The sequence below is a fragment of the Copadichromis virginalis genome, linkage group LG23 (genome assembly GCF_057382275.1).
Source record: "Copadichromis virginalis isolate Kocher_CV1m ecotype Utaka linkage group LG23, C_Virginalis_male_GT1.1, whole genome shotgun sequence".
Classification (NCBI taxonomy): Eukaryota; Metazoa; Chordata; class Actinopteri; order Cichliformes; family Cichlidae; genus Copadichromis; species Copadichromis virginalis.
This window is the reverse complement of record NC_140639.1, coordinates 35867971-35893574: the sequence shown is the minus strand read 5'-3', so window position 1 is coordinate 35893574 and position 25604 is coordinate 35867971. Positions and strand designations below refer to the sequence as shown.

The 25604-nt window shown below is 39.7% G+C and overlaps 1 protein-coding gene across 5 annotated transcripts in view; it reads right to left on the bottom strand.

Moving 5' to 3' along the window:
* LOC146681492 (dedicator of cytokinesis protein 9-like) overlaps positions 1-25604 on the bottom strand; it is a 53556-nt gene that overhangs the window by 15437 nt on the left and 12515 nt on the right. For 3 of the 5 annotated variants that reach the window (XM_085447972.1, XM_085447969.1, XM_085447971.1), the window contains exons 3-38: positions 23066-23155; positions 21222-21304; positions 19229-19298; positions 17203-17298; positions 16345-16479; positions 16025-16199; positions 15697-15755; positions 14206-14280; positions 13969-14109; positions 12976-13320; positions 12803-12885; positions 12104-12226; positions 11932-12011; positions 11649-11836; positions 11017-11082; positions 10286-10378; positions 9640-9751; positions 9349-9467; positions 8538-8624; positions 8338-8427; positions 8079-8194; positions 7858-7927; positions 7646-7771; positions 7186-7257; positions 6955-7101; positions 6646-6729; positions 6443-6554; positions 6172-6350; positions 5908-6021; positions 5656-5767; positions 5292-5422; positions 4039-4153; positions 3890-3956; positions 3297-3344; positions 2700-2836; positions 42-157 (exon numbers count right to left, since the gene is read on the bottom strand). In XM_085447972.1, the coding sequence (XP_085304098.1) occupies positions 42-157; positions 2700-2836; positions 3297-3344; positions 3890-3956; positions 4039-4153; positions 5292-5422; positions 5656-5767; positions 5908-6021; positions 6172-6350; positions 6443-6554; positions 6646-6729; positions 6955-7101; positions 7186-7257; positions 7646-7771; positions 7858-7927; positions 8079-8194; positions 8338-8427; positions 8538-8624; positions 9349-9467; positions 9640-9751; positions 10286-10378; positions 11017-11082; positions 11649-11836; positions 11932-12011; positions 12104-12226; positions 12803-12885; positions 12976-13320; positions 13969-14109; positions 14206-14280; positions 15697-15755; positions 16025-16199; positions 16345-16479; positions 17203-17298; positions 19229-19298; positions 21222-21304; positions 23066-23155 (4056 nt within the window). The remainder of the gene's footprint in view (positions 1-41; positions 158-2699; positions 2837-3296; positions 3345-3889; positions 3957-4038; positions 4154-5291; positions 5423-5655; positions 5768-5907; positions 6022-6171; positions 6351-6442; positions 6555-6645; positions 6730-6954; positions 7102-7185; positions 7258-7645; positions 7772-7857; positions 7928-8078; positions 8195-8337; positions 8428-8537; positions 8625-9348; positions 9468-9639; positions 9752-10285; positions 10379-11016; positions 11083-11648; positions 11837-11931; positions 12012-12103; positions 12227-12802; positions 12886-12975; positions 13321-13968; positions 14110-14205; positions 14281-15696; positions 15756-16024; positions 16200-16344; positions 16480-17202; positions 17299-19228; positions 19299-21221; positions 21305-23065; positions 23156-25604) is intronic. The other 2 variants (XM_085447970.1, XM_085447973.1) reach the window with 1 other exon arrangement.

Genomic DNA, 25604 nt, shown 5'->3' with positions numbered 1-25604 from the left:
AAGATAATAAAGGGTGTCATGTTGGCTGTCTCTGTTAATACCTTGAACCCCATGATGAAAGTGTTGAGTGTGTCCAGCACAGTGAGACAGACCTCTGTAGACACACTGGCCTCTAGAAGGCACTGGCTGCTCACATCTGCTTCCGTACAGGAGTACGCTGCACAGAAAGCACATAAGCTACGTCTCCGATAGGGATAATGTTTTATTAGAGCCATAAAAAAAAGTGCATACCGTTGATTGCTTTATTGATTTAAATCTAAGACCAATAACGATTTGCCATGTGCTTGTATGGCAGACCTGTTGTTGATTTTGTCACCATTACCAACTCCACGAAGGAGTCAGTAAAAGACAAATCCGTTGCCGCCAAGAGCTCGGGAAAGCATGGCTACATTAATTCAGATAAACACAATATTATTTAGGTCCAAAAAATAAATAAAAATAATAATATCCTACTTTAACTACAGCAACATCTGCTTCATGACCACATTTTAGCACAGTACAACTCACCCCAGCTACACACAAAGTACTTTAAGTATACTCTTAAGCAGAGATGGGCATTACTGCGTTACAACGCAGTAATGCAGTAACGCGTTACGAGTAAAGTAAGGGATTACTATTGCAAAAACGGTAATTAGATTACCGTTACTTTACCGTAGGAACGCTGCGTTACTGCATTACTAAAACTGTGATTGTTTTTGCGAGAATGTCTCATGACCATGATGTATGCGAGTGCGACGTTCCTGACAACAGCTGTGTGCAGATCAACAATGGATAATATATCGAGTGCGGAGAGAGTATGAGCGTGCAGTGTTTAAAGCGTGGAAGTACTGACCTTACTTTAAGTTTGATTCCATAAAAAGTGACAAAAACATTAGTGTCCGTTGTGCGTGGGAAGAAAACGTCTTTTTACAGCGAAAAAAAACCCCTAAACTTCCGAGCAAGCACAGAGTGCACTATGATGTAATGGGAAATTCACAGAGAAACTCGCGGATTCTTCAACTGACCGCTGTGGCACACCTGCACCAGGGTAAACCTCCGCCTACCCTACTCCTGCTTCACAGGTGAAAATAGAGCAAAAGGACCGCTAGTCTTTGATTTTATTTATTTTCTGCTGTGTTTTACTTCCATCTATTTGAAAGAGTGAGTGTAAACACAAAAAATATATATATTTTATGTGCTGGAATGTGCAGAAAATTTTTGCTTGATGCATAAAGTTAAAAGACTAAAACAAGTTTTAAAAAGGGACTTTTCCATTTGATTACATTTTGTATGATGGATTATGTAGAAAAAGTAGAATTGGGCTGAAAGATCTATCGCTTTATCACCTCTTCAGGTTGTAAATCGTGTTTTTAAAAAGTAACTAAGTAATTAATTACTTTTGAAAATAAGTAGAGTAACGGGATTACTTTTTTGGGGAAGTAATCAGTAATTAGTTACTGATTACTTTTTTCAAGTAACTTGACCAACACTGCTCTTAAGTATGTTGAAATTCAACCTGAAAGAAGGAAATAACATTTCATACATACTCTAAGTATATACAGTACATTCTTGCCCAAATGATTACAAATAAAACATCAAAGTGCGCTATTACAAATGACTAGATAAAAATAATACAAATGTGTATATTTTCAGTTGTGTCATTATTACTGAAATTAAATGACGTAAGAAGTTTTAGTTTAATAGTCTTGGTTGTAACCCAGTTAACTCTTAATAAATCAATTTTTTGAAGGTTAGGGGTGTTTTTCTACAAGAACAGTTGTAGTTCGTGTACTTAAAAAGTATAGCCTCATATGCATCATCATGCTATCTCAAAATCTGTTATGTGTGCTTTGCCTTCATACTGATTCTGTCTCGTTAATGATTTACTTTTATATGCTGGTAACCCTACATGTAGGTTTCACCTGAGTATTGGAACATCAAACACTTTGTTTCCGGCATTCCGGCATTATGCCATTCTTCAAATGTTTTTAGAGAATAAAAGCGTTACCTAATGATTCAACAAAATAAAACGACTTCCTCATCTTTTTTGAAGATGGAAAGTTCTTAGAGTTCTGTGTCGTTTGTTTTGGTGAATAATTATCACATCAGTGATCATTTCATTTGTTACCTGTAATACTTTAAATGTATGTGTAGTTTCTGCTCATGTTCAAAACATTTAAGACAGATGTTGGATGATTTTTAGGAATCGTGTACATCTGTACTTGGAAAAAATTCTGACTGAAAACACAAAAAGAACACAAAACATTGCCTTAAGATTAGTTATCAAATTAGCAAACAAGACCTCTAAACTCAAAAAACGTCGATCACAAATTCTTCCTTTTGGTTTTGCCAAATGGTGGGACAGAATTCCAAGACAGATGGAAAAAACCAGATCATTAGTGACATATCTTATCCAGCACCGATTGCAATTCATAGATTATTGTCTATAAAACAAAAAAAGAGAGACGTTGAGCTTGACCTTGACAGTTTAGGTGAAGAGCCATTAGGTGATCATCATGTGCAAGTTTTGCTAAACCAGTACTGTACAAAGTAAATTGTGGCCGGGCAACTAGATGGCTAAGTCGGATAAACTAACAAATATTACTACATTACCAAATTTAGACTAAATTATTGGGTATTTTTATTTATATGTTTATTTGTTTTTTGTTGACATGTGGAAAGCATCCATTTAATCATCCATTTCAGGTGGGCAGGCCTACTGTTGCTAAAGGTGTGAGCATTCTCCAGAGATCCCAGCTGCTGCAGACGGGCGTGGAGGATCCCAGCTCTGTTACGAGACACAGGGAGAGTCAGTGATTTCCTGTCAGGACCTACAGGCCCCGCCTCCTCATGGATCCTGTTGGAAAACGGAGAAGTACTATTAACTTCAAGCTTGAATGACTTACTTACAGCTAAGTCAGAATAAAGACACACAAAAGGGTATAATACTGTTATTTTAAAGCATCACTTACGGAGGGTGTTAATGGTTGTACAAAATAAACCATGGACACATGAAATAAATAAATGTCTAATATGTAATGTGGTTTTAAACTGACAGAGGCAAAAAGAATGTCATGCATTTTGTTAAGCAACCAGCGAATGTAAGATCGCAATCTTACCCAGGGAGGGGCCATAAAACAACTTGCCAGCAATGTTAAAGATCAAAGAACAAATCAAAATCCAACAGTTAAAAGAGTTACAGAAGATTCGCTAAAAGTCTCTGTTTAGATATGAATCACTAATTGCATGGAATGCCGGCAAAATTAGTTTAAGTTCAAGAATTCAGAAATCAGCAGACAGAACAATATTGACTCTACCTGGCGATGAATCTCTTCCCCATGTATCTGAACTGATAAAGGCAGACTCTGCAGGAAAAACACAGGTTTTATTATTCACAAGTTATTACTTCTAGTACCCATTTGACCCCTGCAGAGCTGGATCTGTATCGGAATCTTCAAACAACCCTTGGATTTGTTGCTGCAAACTCGAGATGTTACACCAAATGTCTTAAGAATATGATAAAGGCAGACAGAGTTTGGGTATGGTCTTATTCCCTCTTCAATCCAGGAAAGTTCTTTGTGGTCAAGCTAACTAGCAGATGGCAAAGTCCAGCAGGCTGGTGCAAACAAACATGATCAATTATGGCTCTAAACAAAAAAATCCCAAATGGCAACAAATGAAATTCTAAACTCAAGGCAGAACAGTAGTCCACAAACTGGCGCAAGCATCCCTTTGTCAATATCTTTTAGTGACGCTAGCGAAGTCAATGTTCATTAATTTGCGTACTATGACATCTAAGGCTTGCTAATACAATCTATCTTGTTTATGTTATCTAGAAAAAATATTATTTAGAAAATGTTCAGTCACTCTTACATGTATGTAATAATAAAAAGGTTCTTTCTCTACTTACTGTATCAGTGTGAAGAAGTCCATTAGCTCTGAGGAAGCAGCTTTACTCCAGTAAGTAAATAGGGCCTCTGAGTATGATGAAATTACATGAAATTAGATTATTAGACCATAGCACGTGTCAAAATCACATATGAATCGCATGGTTCCTACCCTCTGACATGTTCTTTAGGATATGCAGAAAACACATAAGCAGGTTTTTGATTTCATCCTGGTCCAGTTTGTCAGAGCGCAGCACAGTGCTGCCCAGGGCTGATGCACACGGATTCTGATGCACAGGAACAAAGTAGAGAAAACTTTTACTTATCAATCTTTGGAGTACTGAAAAAAATCAACCTTTTAAGAGATATAACCCATCACTCAAACAAACCAAACTTTAAAGATGAAAAATGTCAAATACTTTCTTTAAAAACCTGTCTACTACTGCAGACAGTAACAACAACTCCAGGTTTAAAAAGCATAGAAGAAAAGAAGTGAAAAAGCAACAAGGTCTGCCAATCTTACAAATCCCAAATTTGCAAGACTCTGTAATATGAAAAACACTCTGAAGGGGTCACACATGTCAAACAGAATACTTGTAAAGTTAAGTTTTCCTCATGATTTGCATCCACCCTCTGGGCTGGAGCTGCCTTGTTATAATCACTGTCATTGTCCTGCAGTAGGTCAAGCAGGGGAACAGTGAGGAGAGAGAAGTCCACGGTGACCCGCTTGGTTGCATGATTAAGATGAGGTGCGACTTGGTGTTCGGGTTCAAAAGAGAAAGGGAGCACATTGATAGAATGCCTCCTGGTAGATCTCTCCTTTTGGTGGAGTTGGGATGTGATGGAGCACTGGTGGGAGGAGGGTGTGGGTATGAAAATAATAGAAAATAAAGACACATCTCAAGAGACCTTGAAGCTTACAGATGCTGCTTTTGCTTTGTTACTATTATGACTCCAACAGAGTAATGTAGTCTGTGTCGTGAAACAAGGCTTTTATTTCCCCGTCTCTGGATATTTCTGGGAGGTGGGGCAATTTTTATATTATATGTCCAGGTTTAGGACATATAATATAAGGATAAGGATAAGCGGAAGTGAATGGATGGATGGATGGATGTCCAGGTTTAATCTAGTCTACCTGAGTAGTTCTCAAATAGTTATGTTTTTGTTAACCTTGAGAAATGTTTTCTATGTTGCAGACTATATCTTTTTCAAAGTTCAAATAAGGCCAGAATTTCCACTACCAGTAAATATTTTATTTTCCTTATTAATCAACCCTTATTATCAATCCCGATCCTAATCAGGTTAGTCTGACTTTTTAAGAGTGATGTTAACATTCCTCTATGCCACTGACTCATCTTTATTTCATCAAGAAGAAACAACAACAAATGTGCCTAAGGAACTGCCATGTCACAAGTGGTGACCTACCTTTTCCAGAGAGTTGGTCCTGTCACTGCTCTTGCCCAGCAGGCTGTTCCCAGAGTCGGTAGAGACCAGAGAGCCTCTGGAGTCTGCATGGTGAACTGAGCTGGCATTGGTAGTGGAACTTTGAGGAGAGGCTGCAAAGGGACCGTAAAAAAAAAGAGAAGTTTTTCACCAAAAGTAAAACCACAAAAACACATTTTTCATTTGTGATCATGGTGCAAGATCAGTAAACTATGATTAAAGATACAGTTTATTCATTTTAAATGATATTGGAAAATTATTTACAATTTTTATTTTATTTATTTGAAATTATTTAAATTCGACACATTTTTATTACTCAGTAATGTCCTTATAAGAAGGGAAACACCTGTTCCAGAGATGACCCCAAACACATCTTTGTGGAGAGCATTCTCTATGCAGCTGCCAGGTTTCTGAGGAGTCACCATAGAGGTCTGTACCGGAGAGTCCTCTCGTGGGTTCTGGGACAGAAACTAAAATTACTATTGTGAAGTGCTCTAGTTCTCACTTAAAAACAATAAAGAGAGAAACTGCAGAACTGAGGCATGCATTACAGATGCAAGCTACCATTCAGTTTACAACCACTAGGTGTCAGGCTTACATTTACATTACGATTGTCGAGAGGCAACGACTCTTTGATGTCAAGCCTATAAACATTTTCCTGAAGCAGGCCAAACAGAGGGAGGTAGAGAGTGGCAAGTCTGGCCTGCTGGCTCTGCAACAACAAACCTTGAGTTAAATTATTTAAAGCTGTCAAATTGAAAAATTATTGTGTCACTGGTTAAACTACATCTAACATGTACTTTTATGGAAATGCAGCAGATGGCCAAAGAGAAGGATAATGGCCAAGAGCTGCAGAACTTACTTTGGAAGCATAGCGGTCATCAAACGTGTGTTTGATCATCAGTCCCTTGAGCACCTGGATGGCAATCTGACGAATCTCTCTGGACTCCTGAAGTGCACTACTCACCTCCCTGAGCAGCAGTCCCACCAGGAAGTGGTTTCGACAGAAGTCATCAGTCAGCAAGTAGTCCAGCTGGAGATCTGTAGCAGGCATTTATTAGCAGGACAAGGCAAGAGCAAAAAAAGATGCAATGTACAGATGAAGTCAGTGCAAATTGTGGGTTTTTTCTTACCCTGGAACCTCTGTATTCTCCCTTTCCAAAAAGGCATGGGCAGATTTAAAGGTACATAGTGCTCGTGGTTGCAGACCTCCCGCAGGAACTCAAACTTGAATTCATATAAGGTCTATAAGAACCATAAGAGAATGTACATTTTAGGGTTTTATATTAACTTCAACAACCTGTATCAAATCTTTAGAGACATTATGCCTGCTAACCTTGGGGTCTCCAGGAACAAAGCAGTTCAAGTAGTTGTTGATCTGCTTAAATACAAAGCCTCTGTTCATGAAGGTGAAGCAGCGCTGTGTGGAAAAGGGAACAAATATAATGAGCGAAGATTCATAAAAAAAAAGTCCACTTAGTTTTCTGAAGTTGAATTAACTTATCATTTCAGTCTTTTATAAACAATAAGTAGTAAACAATAAGTAGTAAAAATGTTTTAATGTTTAACCTCAAAACAAAGAAAATTTGAGATATATTTCTACATAAATATAATATATAAACTAAAATAATCAGCTGGTGGCAACCTTAATGAAAATTGCCAGGCTGTGGTTGGCATTGCGAGCTGCATCGAGATTGTCCTTATATTTCTGGGTGATGTGTGGCATGAGCATATTGACAAGAGTCTCTACTGCATGGTAGTAGGATGCAGAAAAGCGCTGGTTCCTGGAGACCTGGACATAGGAAGAAAAAGATTTGGAGGAGTCACGTTTGTAAGAAAATGGCTTAAGGACAAAAGGTTTTAACAACAGATCTACCTTAACCTTCCCGTGCTCTATCAGATAATGAGCCATGGATTTCACCAGACCTTCAAAGAAGTACCAGGAGTGCTGCAACCCAGAACACAGTGTCAGTGAAAGAAAGAAATACGATGAATGTACAAAATGTGAATTATTTTGAAAGTGAATGTTGCATGGAACTAGAAAATGACATCATAAATATGTCAACAAGAATTTATTCATTTATTTTCTCAAATTTCAGTAACAGATGTAAATTTTGGAGAACTCATAGCAACAGAATATAATGTTTGTAGATCTACTATCATGTATTACCTATTTATGTTGTTTAATTTAATTTTAATTTATTTTTTTACAGGTAAATTGAAAAAAATAATCATTTTGCAAAGATTTGTGGATTAGTTTAAAAATATTATTTTATTTTTCTTTATAAGTCTCCTTTAATTAGCTTCTGCTGATTGCCTTTTGACAGATGAATTACCTTTAGAAGCTTGTTGCTAGTCAGAAAGTCTGTTGATGGTTTGAGAATGGCTGTCATGGCTTTTGCCAGCTCCTCATGAACAGTTTTTACATTGGTGAAAGAATAGGGTTCTGGCTTCAACACAAACTGGGTGCAGAGAAGGGGGCGGGGAGTGTCAGACTCTGAAACAGTGAATATCATCATTGTGATAAAATTCATAAGACAATAAGCACCTTGACATACGATCTCAGGTAATGCTCAAGTCCCTCTTCATGGCACTGTGCTACCACATGAACCATCACCCTACAAAGATAATGAAATAAAAACAAAACACAGTTCAAAAGTGGCACTGAAAGGCAGACGTTCTATGTATTTGTGTGTGTGTGTGTGTGTGTGTGTGTGTGTGTGTGTGTGTGTGTGTGTGTGTGTGTGTGTGTGTGTGTGTGTGTCTTGCCTGGTCACATTTACAGCCACATCCTCATGTGTGGTTCTGGTCAGGACACAGAATAGCTGGTTGAGAATGGTGGGCAGAAAGTTTACCATCATGTGACCTTCCATTGCATGGAGACTCTTTAAGAGGGAAGTAAGAAGAAAAAAGTCAATAACTGTGGACTCTTCCTGTCATGATCCCTTAAATGCTAGATGAAAAGATTGTTCAACAGTGTGTGTTCCATTTTCCTCAGGGTATTAGAAGTAAATGGAGCTCTGAATACCTTCAGGTATTTAACAAGCTCTCCCTCCGAAGCTTGTTCTGACATCTCCATGCTTTCGCAGTGGTGAAAGAAGTTATGCAAGTGCTGATCCTAATAGAAACATGTCATATCGATGTTTAGATTTTTTTTATTCTATAAAACCGTTGTGAGTAGGCAGCTAACATTAACTGCATGGATATATGTGCTATTTGTGTACACACCTGAGTGTTAACTGTGGATACAAGATGAGTTGAGACTTTGAAAAGGGGTTTTCCTCCATCCACCCATTTGATCTCCAACCCAGAGTGCTGCAACAAGTACACAACTATTAACTGCACTAGATATTAAGTATAAACTGCAGTACAACAAATAAACACAGTGATGTTCTTTTTGCATATACTGATTTATAATATAATAACGTTTATCACAGATTAATTGACAATAAGCCTTAATTATTATTGTTCCTCCATGGCAAGTACCCATGCTATCAATATACATATATCATATATCAATACATATATCAATCTACATCAATATCTATCTCAAGCAAGATGGATAGCTACTGTATAACCTCTGATTGCAGATGTTTGGGTTTCAACTTGCTAAATTCATCACTTTATTATTCTGAATAGAAGCCTGGGTTTCCCACATTGTCCTTTCACCATTTCCCAGCAGGTTAATTCCTGTCTACATATGCTGCTTGATTTACGGCCTTACCTTGCTAGAGGTAAATAACACTTAGTTGTCAAATAAGGATATGTTTAACAGATCTGTCTTGGTTGTCTTGGTTGATACTAAAATTAGCTTTAGGAAAATACAAACAAAATATATAAAATTAAACAAGACACCAGAAATGAAAGGATGATAGGATGCCACGCTGTTTGATGGAAATGAGACTTGTCAACCTACAGAGTGCTGAATCAAAGAATTATGAAAGAATTATGTGGCAGGCTAGTCCACTACCTATCTATAGTCTACACCATACTACCTACAAAAAAATAAAAGTTCATTTTTGTTGTTGTTGTCTTTTACCTTGTTCACACCATCCTGGGAGCTGAGGTACCCAGCAGGTAGATTGGCAGCCACAGGAAGTTGTTGTTCATTCGTGATAACTCTGCCATCCTTTAGTAGAGGCAGCCATACTTGGCCAACTGAGGGTTAAAAAAAAAACCAGCACCATTAACATAGCACCAGTACTGGAATAGAGGCAGCATAAGAATTAAGATTTGAATATTAAATCACTGTGTATCTGAATCAAACTGCTACACACACAAACAGCTTCGTATTCACTGAGGGTTGATGTGACTTAAACTGATGGCCCACCTGGAGTTTCCACCACGTCTTTCTTCTTGCTGTTGCTGTCACAGCTCACATGATAGAAGGTGAAGAGAAGGTGATGCTTCTCATGCAGTTGAGTAGGCAGCTCCATCTTTATCTAGAGAGAGCACAACAACATAGTTTGCTAATACCGAAGAAGCTTTGCAGTTGTAGAGTTCAAATTTGCTCAAGCAACATGAGAGGCAATGAGAAGTATTTTGTTATTTCAAAAACAAAAAGGTTTGAAAAAAATTTGCTTAATCGTGCAACATATCTGACTCTCTGCTGGTAGTTTGTAGCTATTTTTAATCCATCCATTTACTCTCTTCCACTTATCCATATCAGGGTCGTGGGAGGGACTGAACTCTATCCCAGCTACCACAGGGTAGGTCACCAGTTTGTCACAGGACAACAGATACAGACAGACAATCATTCACACTCACATCCACACCTATGGGCAACAGTATCACCAATTCACCAAACCCTACTAATTGCATGTCTTTGGACTGTAGAAGGAAGCCGGAGTACCCAGGAACCAAATTCCACTCTGATGGTGGAGGCAAACTCAGGACCCTCTTGATATGACATGCAGCCCTATTAAGCCATTGTATCTATTAAACTCTGATTGTGAATAACATGAGCAGAGAAATACCTCGTCATAAAACTCAGGGTTCTGCTGATGGTGGAGGACTGCTGCATATGCCTGCTTAGTAAATAGAGGCCCTCCAGGACAGCCATAGATGCACTGCAGTAGATTCAAAAAGTAGGAGCAAGAAATCATGTGAGGACAGGCGGATATCTTGTCATGCTCATCGTGTGGTTTAATATGTTGTGGTCGTTGGTTTATCAGCTAGTTTGAGCTGTCAAGATGAACAATCCAAAGTCAAGATTGCAAAGCCCTAAGATTAATTCTAAGTCAAGGCAAAGAAACCCAAGTCAAAACAAACTAGTCTGTAGTCAATACAAAGCAGATTTAAGTTAAGACCTAACATTCAACACCAAGTCAAAGAATAAAGGCTTCAAAGCCATACTATTATTAATTATTATGATTAAGATGATGATAATGATGATTATTACATAAGTGTTGCAAGAGAACATTTTGAGATCTGCTTAGTAATTGTTTAAATAGCCAAATGTGATAATATCTGTGCAAGGCTTGTGCATTGTAATTAGCTAATATCTATTTTAGGAAAAGTACCCTCTCTTGGAGAGGACATCAATTAGTCTAAAGTGCACCCGTGAACCCTTGAGTGTTGATGTCTTTTGTCTTCTTGTTTAGAGCTTGCCGGGTGTCTAAATAAAGTGACCTAAGTATATGCCTCTATTACGTCTCGTAGTTTTATGTTCTGCCTTGGAAGTATGCTATATAGCATATAAATGCACCTTCAGCGGCTGGGCTTCATCCTCATCAGAATCCTTAAATTCAATGCAAACAGCAATATTTCTTGCCTGAAGAGGGAAGAAACAGATAGAACATAAGAGAAAAGTAAGACACATTTCCACGATATCCCAGGTCACATAGAAGCAATTTACCAGCAAATACTTTTCCTACTTTGCCTCTCTGAGTCTATTTCAGACTGTGAAATAGACTTACCCGCTTGTTACAATAAAAGGAGGGAGAAATCTGTAAAGATCTGAGAGCTCACAATAAATTGAAAGAGAGTAAGAAGGCGCAAGGGAAATAAGATCGGTCGGTTTCCTGTTTGGAGCTGACTTAGTGAAAGTAAATGTAACAATCTTGTATTGATGCACTAATCAGAAGCAGCTGCTGTGCATTATGATAACTATCCAGCTCTGCAGCTTGACTGGAAGAGCTTGAAAGAGATCCCAGTTAGTTTCATAGGCTAAACAGAATATCTGCCAAACAAAACCATTTATTTCCTAAAATGATTTGTCTTAGAAGTTTCTCTTTAAAAGATGAAGCAGTGTTTGTGAGGGTCATGCATCGACCAACAGCTCAAAATCAAAGGTATCTTGTATTATTAGTTATTTTGATGCAGCCTTGTTGTGAGTACCTTAGCAAAGCATTTCTGCCCATCGTACTTGAGGTGTTTTGGATAGACATAAAGGTGGTTTTTATAGATGGTGAATGGTTGGGAACACTTAGCAATACAGGGCACAAACTCCTCCACTTCCAGAAGAGCACTGCTTTGCCCGTTTCCTTCAAAGTTCCCCACAGGGATGTAGGAGGCAGTGACACAATCTACAGGAAGGAATGATAGTCAGAATCCTTGTGGATACAATTTGATAACTGTAAATAGATACTCAGAAGTTATGTTATAAATTTGAAGATTTTACTGGTTAGATCTGGGGGCACACTGTCAACTGTTACATCCAAGTTCCCTAAGAGCACAGGGAGCTTAGCCATTTTCTCTGGTCTGTTGGGAACAAAGAAACAAATAATTTTTTGCAAAACTGTATCAAAACATGTTACAGAGAAACAAGTGACTAGATAAGAGAAAGAACGTACTTTCTGAAGTCGGTAAGCAGTTTGAACATGTCCTCATCTGACAGCTTGCTGCTGTCCTGTCTGTAAAGAGCTGAGAATCGTGCACTTTTGTCTAAAGTGCCTGATGCATCTTTAAACACAGGCCTGGGGAGATAGACACACCCAAAAAATAAAAATAAGTGAAATTACTGATGAGCACATCTAAGTTCCACAATACTGGTTTAATAACGTGTGTTCCTATAGAAAGTCTTTCCTTTAGTCACACTTTTCACCTGGTTTGGTTGCTGTATTTCAACTATAACCTATTTTCCTCAACTACAACAACATTAGAAACAGGAACAGCGTTATACTAGCAAGTCAAGCCAAAGTTAACAAAATCCACAAATCCTCAAAGCAAAAACAAAACAACCCTCCACCTACCATTAATATTGTACATAAAATATGTATAAACTCATAGCTGGATTACATTTTTTAAAGAAACCAGACTACTTATCGTCTCCTATTTCCAACCCATGAAGGCATAACACGAGAGGTGAGCAGTTGTTTGTTATAAGCCCTCTCTCATCACACATTTAGATCAGCACCAGGGACTGTCTTTGATGGTATTATATACACCAGCATCTCACTGAGCGACGGCTTCTGCAACCTGAGATCAAGACTATCATCTAACACTGAATTGAATAGGTAAATTGATGGTTTAAGTATAAGGTGGCTTTATACCTTGCAGCCCAGCCAAATGGCATCCTGTACTGGCCCAGTCGGCCGCAAGCTGTCTTGGCATTCTTTAGCACCTTTTGAGCCATCTACACAAGAAAACAGGGGATTTATTTTGGCAATTACCAGCATAAGACAAGAAAAATACACTTCATATCCTCATCTTCATATAAATGTACCTTAGCAGAGTCAGAGCTCTTCATGTAGGGTTCAGTGCAATGGGCGATCCCTCCCTGTAGGACCTTCTCAATCCTGGCCACTAGGAAGATTTCTGGATGGGGGCAGGTGACTGAGAATATACCCTGTTTGGGATACCGGACAGCCCCCTCTGGGAGCCCACTAGCTAACCTGTGTTCCAAAACACTATCATTACTGCTGCCACTGATTTGCTGGTTGGATCCACTACCATGACTGGATGTCATCTGTCGAACCAAAGGGTGGTTGAGATCCACATGGAAGTTGGCCGAGATCTTTCTGTTGTTCTGGACGTCAAAGAGGGACAGGATCACATAGAACGGCTCCACCTTTGACGATAGAGGACAGGAGGGAAAATGTTTTGAGACAGAGATGCAGTGTAAGAAAAAAGTAAAAAGAAAGCTGCAATTTAACCCTGGAGAACCCATGGGGTCAAATTTGAACCCATGGTTTCCCTAGTAAACCAATGGGGTCGGATCTGACCCCATGGGTTCTCCAGGGTTAAGGGATAGTCATTCTCCTAATGCACTTCTGATTTTCCATTAAGACTAAATGTACCATTGAGGTAATTTATCTTCCCTTTCACTCTTTCCACCAAGCTTTTCCATTACACAACACCATTTGTGTGTGTGTGCATGCATTCAGAGCAGCTCAAGAGCTAATGGCTGTATTGTCCCAGCTGAGCGTTGAGTGTTAGAGTCAGAGACAGAGACCTTGGAGTGACGACAGGAAACCAGCCTCAGACTGGTGCTAATGCATGGTAGGAGGCCAAAGCTGGTTTCCATGGTAGAGAACACTGCGGGGTTTTGATGGGGGCCAGCCAAGTGGGTCATCTGAATTGTCTGTGATCTTCTTAAGTGATTTAAACCTCACCATCATTTGCCAAAGGATATTTGTCTGTTAAGCTGAAAGTTTGTGTGCAAATACAGACACATCCAGCAGCTGCATTTGACTGCTGGGTTTTCACTGATACATACATTAGTTGTTGGCCTTTCATCATTCTCAGCAACACAGCCCTGCAGGTTAAACAACAGGTCATGACAGCTGACCAGGACTCTTTTCCCAAACTTCTCTTCAAACTGTTGCACATTAGGCTCAATGGCAGAAAAGTCTAGTTTCTGTGGAAATAAGAGTTGCTGTCAGAAGGCTTAAATTATCTGCTGCCACAACAAAAATATCAGTCACAGCGATGCTACTGAGAAATCAGACAATACCTGAGTGTCAGGGTCCAGAGTGAACAGCTTGAGGCGAGCTTCACTTCTCATCTTAGATTCAATATCTCTGGCAGTCTGTGAAAAACAAAGCAAAATAAGAATGCATTTCCAATTATAAAGTAGTAACAAACAAATTATGTTGTCCATTTTAGACATCTGGAGATCTTGAAGATGTGGCATCAGTTGAGTATTCTCTTGATACTGTATGTCTTTTCTCTTTTGCTTCACTCCCAAGCTTGCCTTGGGTCCAGTTTTGGATCTTCCTTCTTACTATTACCAAGTGCTTTCTCATAGAGGGTTGTTGTGGTTTTCTCACCAATATTGCAGACTCTTAGTGAAATATCACTAAATGCACAGTGTAGCAATGTTCTGCATCTACTTCCCCATTATATCGTCTTTTGAAACCCCAACCGGTCGCAGCAGATGGCCGCCCCTCCCTGAGCCTGGTTCTGCCGGAGGTTTCTTCCTGTTAAAAGGGAGTTTTTCCTTCCCACTGTTGCCAAAGTGCTTGCTCATAGGGGGTCATATGATTGTTGGGTTTTTCTCTGTATCTATGAAGCGCCTTGAGGCGACTTATGTTGTGATTTGGCGCTATATAAATAAAATTGAATTGAATTGAATTGAAAACTATCATCGTAACGAATATCATACCTAATTCCTTAGTGATTATTAAAGTATTCCGATTCTGATCATTTATCCTTCCAAAAGATTTTTAATTTAACTGACATTGGCTAAATACATTTTATACAGCATATACAGTACCTAACAACACAGTGCTTTTAAATTAGGGGCAATGCAAAAACCTGTAAAGGCAATGCTAAGACATTACTTAATGTAAAACTGCTTTGCCTTCTGTGTTAGCAAACCATTAGGATTTATTTGAAGTTGTGTTTCAGGGTATCGGAGAAGAGCTCTATCTCCATCTGAATCGGGAATCACAATGAGGTCTGGGTAGCTCCCACTATGTTGTTGTTCACATAAAACTAAGGCAAAGAAATCCCCACAGATCTCAGAATTCTGAGATTAAAGTCAGCCCAGAAACACCAAGTGGCTACAACCAACAGCGAAGATCAAAAAGCAGTAAACACCTGCGTACCGATCCCCAAACATTCAGGAAGATCTCCATCAATGCCCAGGGCCCCCACCGTGACTCAACAAAAGGGCAGGCAGCACCGGCACCCATAAAGAGGAGCTCATAGCATATGCTATAGTGTCACAAGTGCTAGAGTCTCAAGTGTGATCCCAGACTACTAAATCCCATTTTTAGAGATCTAGCACATTATATTGGATGTTTCCTTGGTAAGCACAAAGAGGAAAATGTGGAGGCCTGGATCCTTGAAACAGTTGGCCTAATGGTCAGGCCATAGTTACAATACAGACAGGCTCCAAGTGATCTCTCAAACATCAAAAATTCAGTATACATCCACAGTATGAGGACTGGTACTGTACATGCCAACCATTAATATTATTTCTGATGGACTAACAAGATACCTGAAAGGTTTCTTGAAAATCTCCAGTGGAAAGTTCTGTTTTTCCATGTTCCTCATCTGCTGGAGAGATCAACATAAGGTCTGTTAGCTGTGGCTGCTGCATAAAACATAGTAATGCATTGGTCTCTTGTATTCAGAAGGATAACTGAAAGGAAGTAAAAACATGGGTTATAAAGTTAAAGAAGTACATTTCAGCAAATCGAAGAATCCCACAGGTGCAGCAAGCTTCAAAAAATATAATCAGATGAAAACAAATGCAATTACAAACACAAGGCAGGCAGACAATAAAACATATAAATAATTCAGACAAAGTGTTAAAAAATACATACCATCATTCAGATCGCCATTTTTTTTCTCCTGCATGGCCTGTTCAAAGCTGCTGTGGAGAATCTTGTTGAGGGTAGTGATCCACTCCTCCATCTCTGCTTCACTGTCTGCAGCCAGCAGAAATGTGCTCTTATCCTGCATCTTCAACTCAAAGGCAAATCGACGCACTTTACTGTTCTAAAAGAGAAGAAACACAAACACAGCTTCTGTAAAAGTGGTTTTAATCTTTTTGTTTCCAGTGGACAGCTAACAGAATGCTAACTTTCCTTTTGCTGCATTCAGTTTAACCACCATCACTACCACCACCACAGCTCACCATTACCTGAACAACTCCCATGCATGAGTCAAGGAAGATGGTTCCTTTGGGATCTTTGGAGGTGTTCTCATCCTTGTAGAAGTTGAGGTTGTAAGACCCATCCCCCAGCTGAGCCAGATGGAAGTACCTCCTCTTGAAGGACTATGATGACAATAAAGAATGTTAACATTCCTAATGGACTAATTTTCTCTAAAAAATACTAAAGAACGGAGAGAGAGCATGGGAAAGCTTGTGGGTAAACTGAAAAAGTAAGCAAAGTTTTGAGCTATCACACACAAAGACTAATCTGAGTTCCATATGTTCACAGGGGAAAAAAGGATGCAGGGAAAAGTAGTTCGGTAGGGTTACTGAACCGTCATTATGCACTGGACGTTTCTTCCTGTTAAAAGGGAGTTTTTGCTTCCCACTGTCGCCAAAGCGCTTGCTCAGAGGGGCTCATATGATTGTTGGGGTTTTCTCTGTTATATTTGTATTTTGTAGGGTCTTCCTTACAATTTAAAGTGCTTTGATATATATAAAATGTGATTTTTTTATATACAAAAACATCATGGCTGGATCTTAAGACAAAATGTTTTTTGATCTTCCACTTGACGTTTTTGTTCCTTAACCCTCAGAATCATTTAAGAAATTCCAAATGACCGTTTTACTGCGTCCCACCTCAACCTGGTTTTCAATAAATTGCATGCTCAAAAATGTTTTGTCTCACTTCCATTTCTTCTTGTTGCACATTGAAGCTCTACTATATCCAACCATTCAAAATATAATTTTTTGTCATTTTTCAAGTGGTCTTAAACTTCTAATCCGGACTGTATATATAAACAAAGAAAATGTAAATTTCTGTCATTTTCAGTCTGCTGTACTCACCCGCATTGTAACAGTGATTGCACCGTTGACGTTGCCTTTAAAAAGCCAGCCATGCTTAGACACTCCTCCTTTCTGAGATCTCAGAGAGGCTGTGTCCTGGAGGAGGAGATTAAGGGGAAAATAAAAAAATTGTCTGGTGTTGCTATCCTTGTGGGGATATCTCATTGACATAACCATCAAAAATGTATGCCTAACTCTAACCCTTACCCTAATCCTAACCATAACCCAATCGTAACCCTGACACTAAAACCACATTTTGTCATGGTCCTGAGTCTGATGACTCAGTGTTTTGTGTTTCCTTATATTATTCTATGTTCTTGTTTATTCTGGTTATGTCTTTTGTTAAGGTTTGCCATTTGCTAGGTTTCTGTTCTGTGCCTACCTGCTCCCACTTCTCTGTGTTCCCTCTGTCTATCCATGGTGTCACAGTGTCTGCTCGTGAATCTGTCTGTTAAGTTCTGTGTCTGTCAGTTTCCTGTTTTATTCTGAAGGTCTCTGTCTCATGTGAGTGTTCTCAGCTTTACATCTGTGTCTAGCCGTGACCAGGTGTGTTCCCCTCCTGTCTTCTATCCCATGATAACTCCTGAGAGTATTTAAGCCCTGTGTGTTCTGCTGCCTGTTGCTGGTTTGTCTGTGTTGCTTTCCCGAGTCTCCAGGTGTCTTTGTTCTGGGTTCAGGTTAGTTTTCCCAGTTTAAGTGCTCTTAGGTTTTGTTTTGTGCCTGCTACATTCTGGTTTGTGTGTCCATCCTTATTAATAAAGCTCACTCGCATCTGAAGCTGCCTGCATCTTGGGTCCTCTATTAAAACTCACACGGCTTGCCCTGCTAGCCGTGACAGCACAAACCAGCCAACATGGACCCAGCGGCATTCAACCAGAAGACCTTTGCCGTGACATTATTTACTCCGTGGAGAAACTCTTTCAACTGTGGCTCAATCATGAGGGAAAGGAGTTTCATCACGCTGTGGAAACAAGGCTACAGCGATTCATTTCCAGGATCCCCTGACTACTGGATGCGCTTCACCCGCTCGTACGGAATTTCATCATCAATACGCTACACCTTCACCCAGCCACAACTGCTTCGCTGCCCGGCCCACCGGAGGATGTTCTGCCCGGCTCAGCAGCAGCCGCTAGCTCAGTCTCCAGTGTCACCTGCTCAGCAGCTGTGCCTGCTGGTTCTGATCAGTCTCTGCACCTGTTGGTTCTGTGTTGGCCACCGCTGAGGGTCCGAGGCGCCCGTTCAGCAGTCTACCTCTGCAGGAGGGTCCAAGGCGCCCGTCGGGCAGTCCGTCTCCGCAGGAGGGTCCGAGGGGCCCGTTGGACAGTCTGTCTCCGCAGGAGGGTCCGAGGGGCCCGTTCGGCCGTCCGTCATCGCTAGAGGGCCCGAGGAGCCGCTTCAGCCGTCCGCCATCGCTGAAGGGTCAGAGGAATTGCTTCAGCACCTTGTGTCCGCTGACGGCTCTGCTGTGCGGTCAGCCCCCTGAACTGCTCGTCCTCCGGGTCGGCCTCCTGAACTGTTTATGAACTTCTCCCTGTGCTCCAGTGTTTTTGTGGATGTTTTGTTTTTGGACTGATGCCTTCAACCCCGTGGGGACCTGAATTTTAGTCCCCACAAGGGCTGTTGGTCCCCACCAGTATAGTAAGAACCTGTACACACATTAAGATAAACAGTGCTGTTGTGCGCCTATTAAGGTCCAAAGTTGAAATCGTTGTTAAAGTGTCATAATTATTGGGAAGAGATGTGCCTTTGAATGCTACAAACAGTGTGGATCTAGAGCAGTAAAGACATTTAGCTTGTAAAAGAGTACTGAAACTAAACAAATACAATGTTTAGTAATAAATTAAAAGCTAAGTGCGCTCTGTTACACTTCCTTGTATTTGAGTTTCTTTGAAGAGCGTTTGGTCAGTCCTAAAGGAAGAATGCAAAGTCACACTTATAAGCTCTGTATCTTACAGGAGCAGAAGTGGATCACAAAGAAACTATGGGAACAAGCAGCTGAAGACGAGTCTGGAATTAGTCATCTTACCTCATCTTTTTCCACATCTTCATCCACCTCAAACACATGAGCCACCAGTTTTTCAGGTCTCAATACCTTACTGAAAAGTTTGGGAAAAGATAATTCAGCCTTGGCTCACTTAATTCAATTTCATGTTAAACCATCTCACAAACATATGTAAGAACTCTTACATATGTTTGGGGCAAATTCTTGGACCGGCGCAAGACGGACGAAAGCGAAAGCATTTGCCAAGAATGTTTTCATTAATCAAGGGCAGGGATAGCTCAGTAGGTAGAGTGGTGGCCCCATGATCGGAAGGTCGGGGGTTCGACTCCACTGAACGGCTACCCTGAGGTACCCCTGAGCAAGGTGCCGTCCCTACACACTGCTCCCCGGGCGCTGCACTGGTGGCTGCCCACTGCTTCACTGGGTGAATGGGTTAAATGCAGAGGAACTATTTCCCTATGGGGACTAACACGCACACTTTACTTTACTTTACAACTCTGAGACTATTAAGTTTGAAGTTAAACACTCAATGAATGTTTAACTCTTTAGTTTAGTTTTAATGAACTATACTAACCTTTATCCCCACAGCACATTGATAACCTCACTACCACTTCAGCCACATCTTGTAAGGTAATTCTTCTAGCAAGATGTTGATGAAATCGGCAGCTGTTTCTCTACTCTAGCTCAAACACCAGTGGCTCTGGGGAACTAGAACTATAAACAGTGCCAAAACCAGCTTGCTGTTACTCTGCAATGTCTTAACCATGACATACATCTGTAATACTCATTTCTTTTGTGAAGTAAAGGCTCATCCAAGGGCACATATGCATTGTGGTATTTTCTTTTTGTTATGATGCCATTGGGCAACAGCTATCCAAGAATAGTTCTACTTTTCCTTGGTAGGAAAACATCGAAAGTGTTCTATTTTTACTGTGGAGCTTAGAACCACCAAAAGAGAATCCAGCGTTTGATTGAAATAGCCATTCCCAAATCTCATAGGGCCACCCAATCTTAAATCTTCACTCTAACCAAAATACAAGAAAGAAATGTATATCCTAAATATTTTATTCAACCTCGACCGGTTGCAGGTATTTCCCATTTTATTTAAATATAAATAAATGATTTTTTTTTTTTATAAATATGTAACTTCAATTTCAAACTGAAATTCTGTTATTACAGAATAATGTAATGTGCCACCAGGAGGCACCAGTTCACACTTTGGGACTTGTACACAAAGGGCAGTGCCACTGAACACAGTGAGATTTACAATATGTTGTGGAGGCTTTTAGAACCATAGGGCAAGCAGTACAGTAAGAATATATATGCAAATCAAATCAAATCAAATCACTTTTATTGTCACATCACATGTGCAGGCACACTGGCACAGCACATGCGAGTGAAATTCTTGTGTGCGAGCCCCACAAGCAACAGAGATGTGCAAACACAACAACACAAACGAGCAAAATACAAGAATGGCCAACCTGAAACTAATAAATATATGTACAATATATAATAGTGTATTCATTTCTGGATGTGTATACTAAATATTTTCCTACGTGTGTGTGTGTGTGTGTGTGTGTGTATACACATTTTTACAAATTAAATAGTAAATAGTAAAAATAATAATAATAATAATAATAATAATAAAATATATAAAATATACAGAGTTGAATATGTGCAAAACAAGTGGCACACACACACAAAGTGTGATGAGCTAAACAAATTTTGCTAATCTGCTATTTGTATATAGATGATTTGTTCTAACAGCAGTGTGCTTAAGACAAATCAGACTTATAAAGGCAACATGCTTTTACAAGACTTGCTGAGAATGATAAAAACAGATGTGGTGGAGTGCCCTTCTACCAGCAACACTTACATACTGTCTTTATTAATTTCACTGTAGTGTTTGAAACAGAGTCAGTAACACTATCATTGGCTACATGAATGCAGCATTGATAGACTGTTGAGAGCGTGCAGTCTGATGGACCTGTTAGCAGAAGCCTTCCGGCATACTCACTTCGGAAGCTGGCGGAAGTCTCCAGCATACTCCTCATACTTGTAGTTGACCACGTGCCAGTCAGACTTGTAGGTCGTGATACACTGCAGGTACATGAAGTAAAGAGGTGGTGAGGGGTCTCTTTAACAAAGCATATACAGATGTGTAATTAGATTTATTAAAAAAATAATCTAGGAAAAGTATGGAGATGTTTAACAACATTACAAAAATTATTTTTAATTGGGAATAGATGGCCCTGTTGATGCAGGAGCGTCAGCAGATGCACGCTTTGTTCACTCTTCTGTTATTTACTAACTAAATATTATCTCTAGTTTACTAAATGTCTTACTTTACTATTTATAAATGGAATATCTTTGATTTTGGGCCATTCAATGATTAAAAGGAGTCAGTATAGTAATCACCTGGTTCCTCTCCCCTCATCACTTCTTGTGTATCTTCCTTTGTCCTGTCTTGGGTCGTCTGTATTGCTACGTGTTCTTGTAGCAAAGTATTACTTATATTGTTATTCCAATGATTTCCGAACTTGGACTTGCTGGTTTGTCCTCATTTTATTCCTGGACTTTGTACACCCATTGCTAATCAGCATTAAAAGTTTATTTATGACTGCCTATGAGTCCTACATTTGGATCCTCAAAACTAATTCACCCCTACCTCTGGCTACATTTATGAAACAATACTGAGATATGGTATTTCTAAATATCACATTATAGTTTGCATCCAAATAACATCTGACCTCTGTTTACTGCATTACAAACTTTTAAAGTACAGCTATTCCCCTAAAAGTAACCCAGCGAGGTATCTGCCTTGGTGGAAGAAGATCCCTCCTTTATACTTTAACACAGATTACAACCAATCAGTCACACAACAAGTGTTGTGTGACTGATTGGTTGTAATCTGTGTTCCACAGCCAATCTGTGGCTGGGTTGTGGGGAATTAAATACTTATTTCACTCAACGACATTTTGTTTCTTTTCAAATGAGCAAACCTAGAATTTTAGCAGAGAATCAAATCATTCAAAGTAAACTTAAAGAATGAATCCTTTCAGAGCACTTGAATGTTTTAATTAAAACACTGTTATACAAGTTTATAGTTAATATGCAGAAAAAGAACATGATTCAATAAAAAAAACAGCTATTCAAGATAACAAAGCATAAAAGAACATGTTTTTGAGGTAAAGAGCAGTTTAAACATAGCTTTATTATTTCAATGTGTGCTCATCAGTTCTGTGTTCACAAAATGTGAGGGAAAAGGGGGTCATTAAAATGTAGAATAACAAATTATGAAACAAAACATCCCATGTGTAAGGAGCACAGCTGCTCCAGATGTACTTATGATTTCACTCTTGGCTGCAGCTGTGGGGGAATATCACCTATCAGGCTCTATCAGGCTGCACCCAAACCAATCTCAACACACAGCTCTTCTGAAACTACATGAACCACCAATGAACTATAGGCTCCATCTGTGGCCAATCTACTGGACTGTTAGCAAGCATGTAAGGGCGGGGAACATGAATGGAAGTTCATCTGAAGGGGAGCAGAAAAAAATTCCAGCACACATGGTATGACTTGTTTCTAGTGGTCAGATAACATTTGTCTTTTTCACTTAGATTTGACTGAAATATAATTAGCTCTCTCGTTGCCAACCTGCCACAAACAAATCAGAGTATGTCCCTGCATGGATTTGTATCTGAAAATACAAGCCCCCTTTGATGAGTCTTCAAAGAGTGAAATCCAGATACACAATCTGGATGCCTACTTTTGGCTGAAAGGTGAAATCATGGTGGTGCGGTTGAGTGATAAATAACGGACAAAGCAGGCTTGCATCCAGATATGTATTAGTTTTACCTCTTGGACAAACAGTGAGTGAGCTTCTTTCTCTGCAGTCTCTGGCACAGTGGAAAACAGAGTCCGGCCCTGGCGCTGCAGGGTGGAGATCTGAGGGGAGACACAGAAGGCAGGCCTGAAAATGAGGTTGGCACAGCATATCTAGGTTTAGGTTTTTATAAGACCAAAAATTCACTTTACTCTTGTTTGAACTATTGAACTATTGATCCCTATTGGGGGCTTCTCTTTGTACTCTTTTTCAAAAGAAGGTAGGCAACATTCTGGCCTCCTTAGAGCCAAGAAGGTTCACTGCTGTGCTCAGTTACCCTACAGCATAGTGGCAGCTACTTCCTATGCCTCTGTGATTTTTTTATTTCATATGGATGATCGTATTATACTTCATTGTGGCTCCACTGTGTATTGGTTTACACATTTCCCTAACAAGTGAGCATCCCCGGTTTGATCCACAGAGGAGACACAAATCCCTCAGGTTGATCTGATATCCTTGTGTTGGTGTTGTTCCCAGATCATCATACTAAATGCTGTTCCAGGATCAACATTGCAAGTGACCAATCAGAATTTTGTGACGTCATAGTTTTGCAACTTCGGGAAAAACTGGCGTAAAACAAAAAACTGTACTTAAGCTGCGTGAAACCGCCTCTGTCCGCCGATCAACAGACCCTGACCCTAACCCTAACCCTAACCGTAACCCTTTAATAAACAGTAAGCAGAATTGATATTGTCCTTGCAACATTGGAATTTCATAAATGCACGAATGGCTTGGAATAACGTCACAACAATGTGATTGGTCACTTGCAATGTTGAACCTGGAACAACATTTTCATGATGGTCTGGGAACAACACCAACACGAGGATATCAGATCATCCAATCCCTCAGGGGGGCTGTGTCAGGAAGGGCATCCGGTGTAAAAGAGTGCCAAATGAAATGTGCTGAGCTAGCCATTATGCTGACCCCTTGTGAATAAGGGAGCAGCTGAAAGTAGCTTGGTAAACTTGGACAATATTAAAAATGCATTTTAATAATGAAGTGAAAGGAATCATAATGATTACTCAGAGAAATCCTCTGCTACAGAGGATTTATGGCAGCCAAACGTTACTCCAACCTAATTCATCTTTGCCAGCCTTATTAGAGTGAGACATCCAGACACAGATGACGAGTGATAATCCAAAGCAAAGGAGCAAAAAGCACCTCAGGCCAGAAAAAGACTGGCAAGACTTTCAAGCTACTGGAGGTTGTGCTACCACTTAGTCTTCTGTTTTTCTGCTCAAACCACAAAGATGAGTATGCAGCTGTGGCACAATGACCTAGTTTCTTCATTCCTCCATTAGCAAGCATGTCTGACCAGCTCACGTTCACATCAGCCATCAAAGGTATGCCAATAGATAAACTGGGCTCACTTGAATCTTCCTGTGTGTAATCCTGCATAAAGGTCCAATATAGTTCTTATATTTATAATGTGGAAAATTCAGATTATTCAGACTGATATTTCAACTGTTCAGCTTCATTTCCTCTATGACTCTACTCTCTCTCTATGGATTTATTAATGGATTATATATGATTTGGAAAGACAATACAGTATATTAATACAGAGAAATATTATAAATATAGTTCCCAAAATATCCATCTGCTGCTGTAACATCCATAATGTATAGACAAGCATAAAGGACAAGTTGCTCTTTAAAGGTGGCTAAATTTACATTTTTGACTGTGAGCAGGAACTGCTGGCAGCCAGTTAACATCATTCCTTTCACAGTCATTAAAACAGGGCTTTGATGACTTCCACCAGACCAAAGGAGTGTGTTCCCACAGCACTAATGCAGGAGGACAGACAAAATTTAAATACTTATAGGGCATAGAGATCACAGAGGCCAGAGTGGTAAAGGGTAAGAAGAGAGTCTCCTGAGGTCAACCTTCTTCTTTGGAAACTGAAGGTACCAGTAAGGTGACAGTTGGAGATCTGCAAAACTGCCCATGAAAGTACCATTTTCACGTAATCCCATTTAATTTTGTTGTTTTTAAAATACAGGCATTACCGTATTCTGCTCGTATGTGCATGCAGAGATACAGACCAGCATTCTTAGCAGGCTGATAAATGTGAATGTGGGCGTGTGCTCATATGTGTTAATCTGTGCAGCACGTGCACATGCTACACCCACATGTCTGGCTAGCTCCCTCCCTTCTCTATGGGCCCAGTGATGTAAAACATATGGCAGGTTAGATGGACATACTGGGCGAGACCATGAAAACACACACACACACACACACACACATTCACTAATCACTATACACTGCAGACGGCCTTGTAATGAAACCCACCCATCATCTACTGATTACGAAAGAGTCCAGAGGGGAGTTGTAGACTGTAGATTTCCCACCACATACTATTGTTGCTATGAATTTTTAATTAATTTATTTTTTTTTACTGTATGTGGCATTGACATGAGACAGTGAGCCTGTACAAAACTGCTCATAAAATGTCTTTTTCATGTAATTAATTACTATACATTTTACCCAAATTTATTCAAATAGGAAGAAATG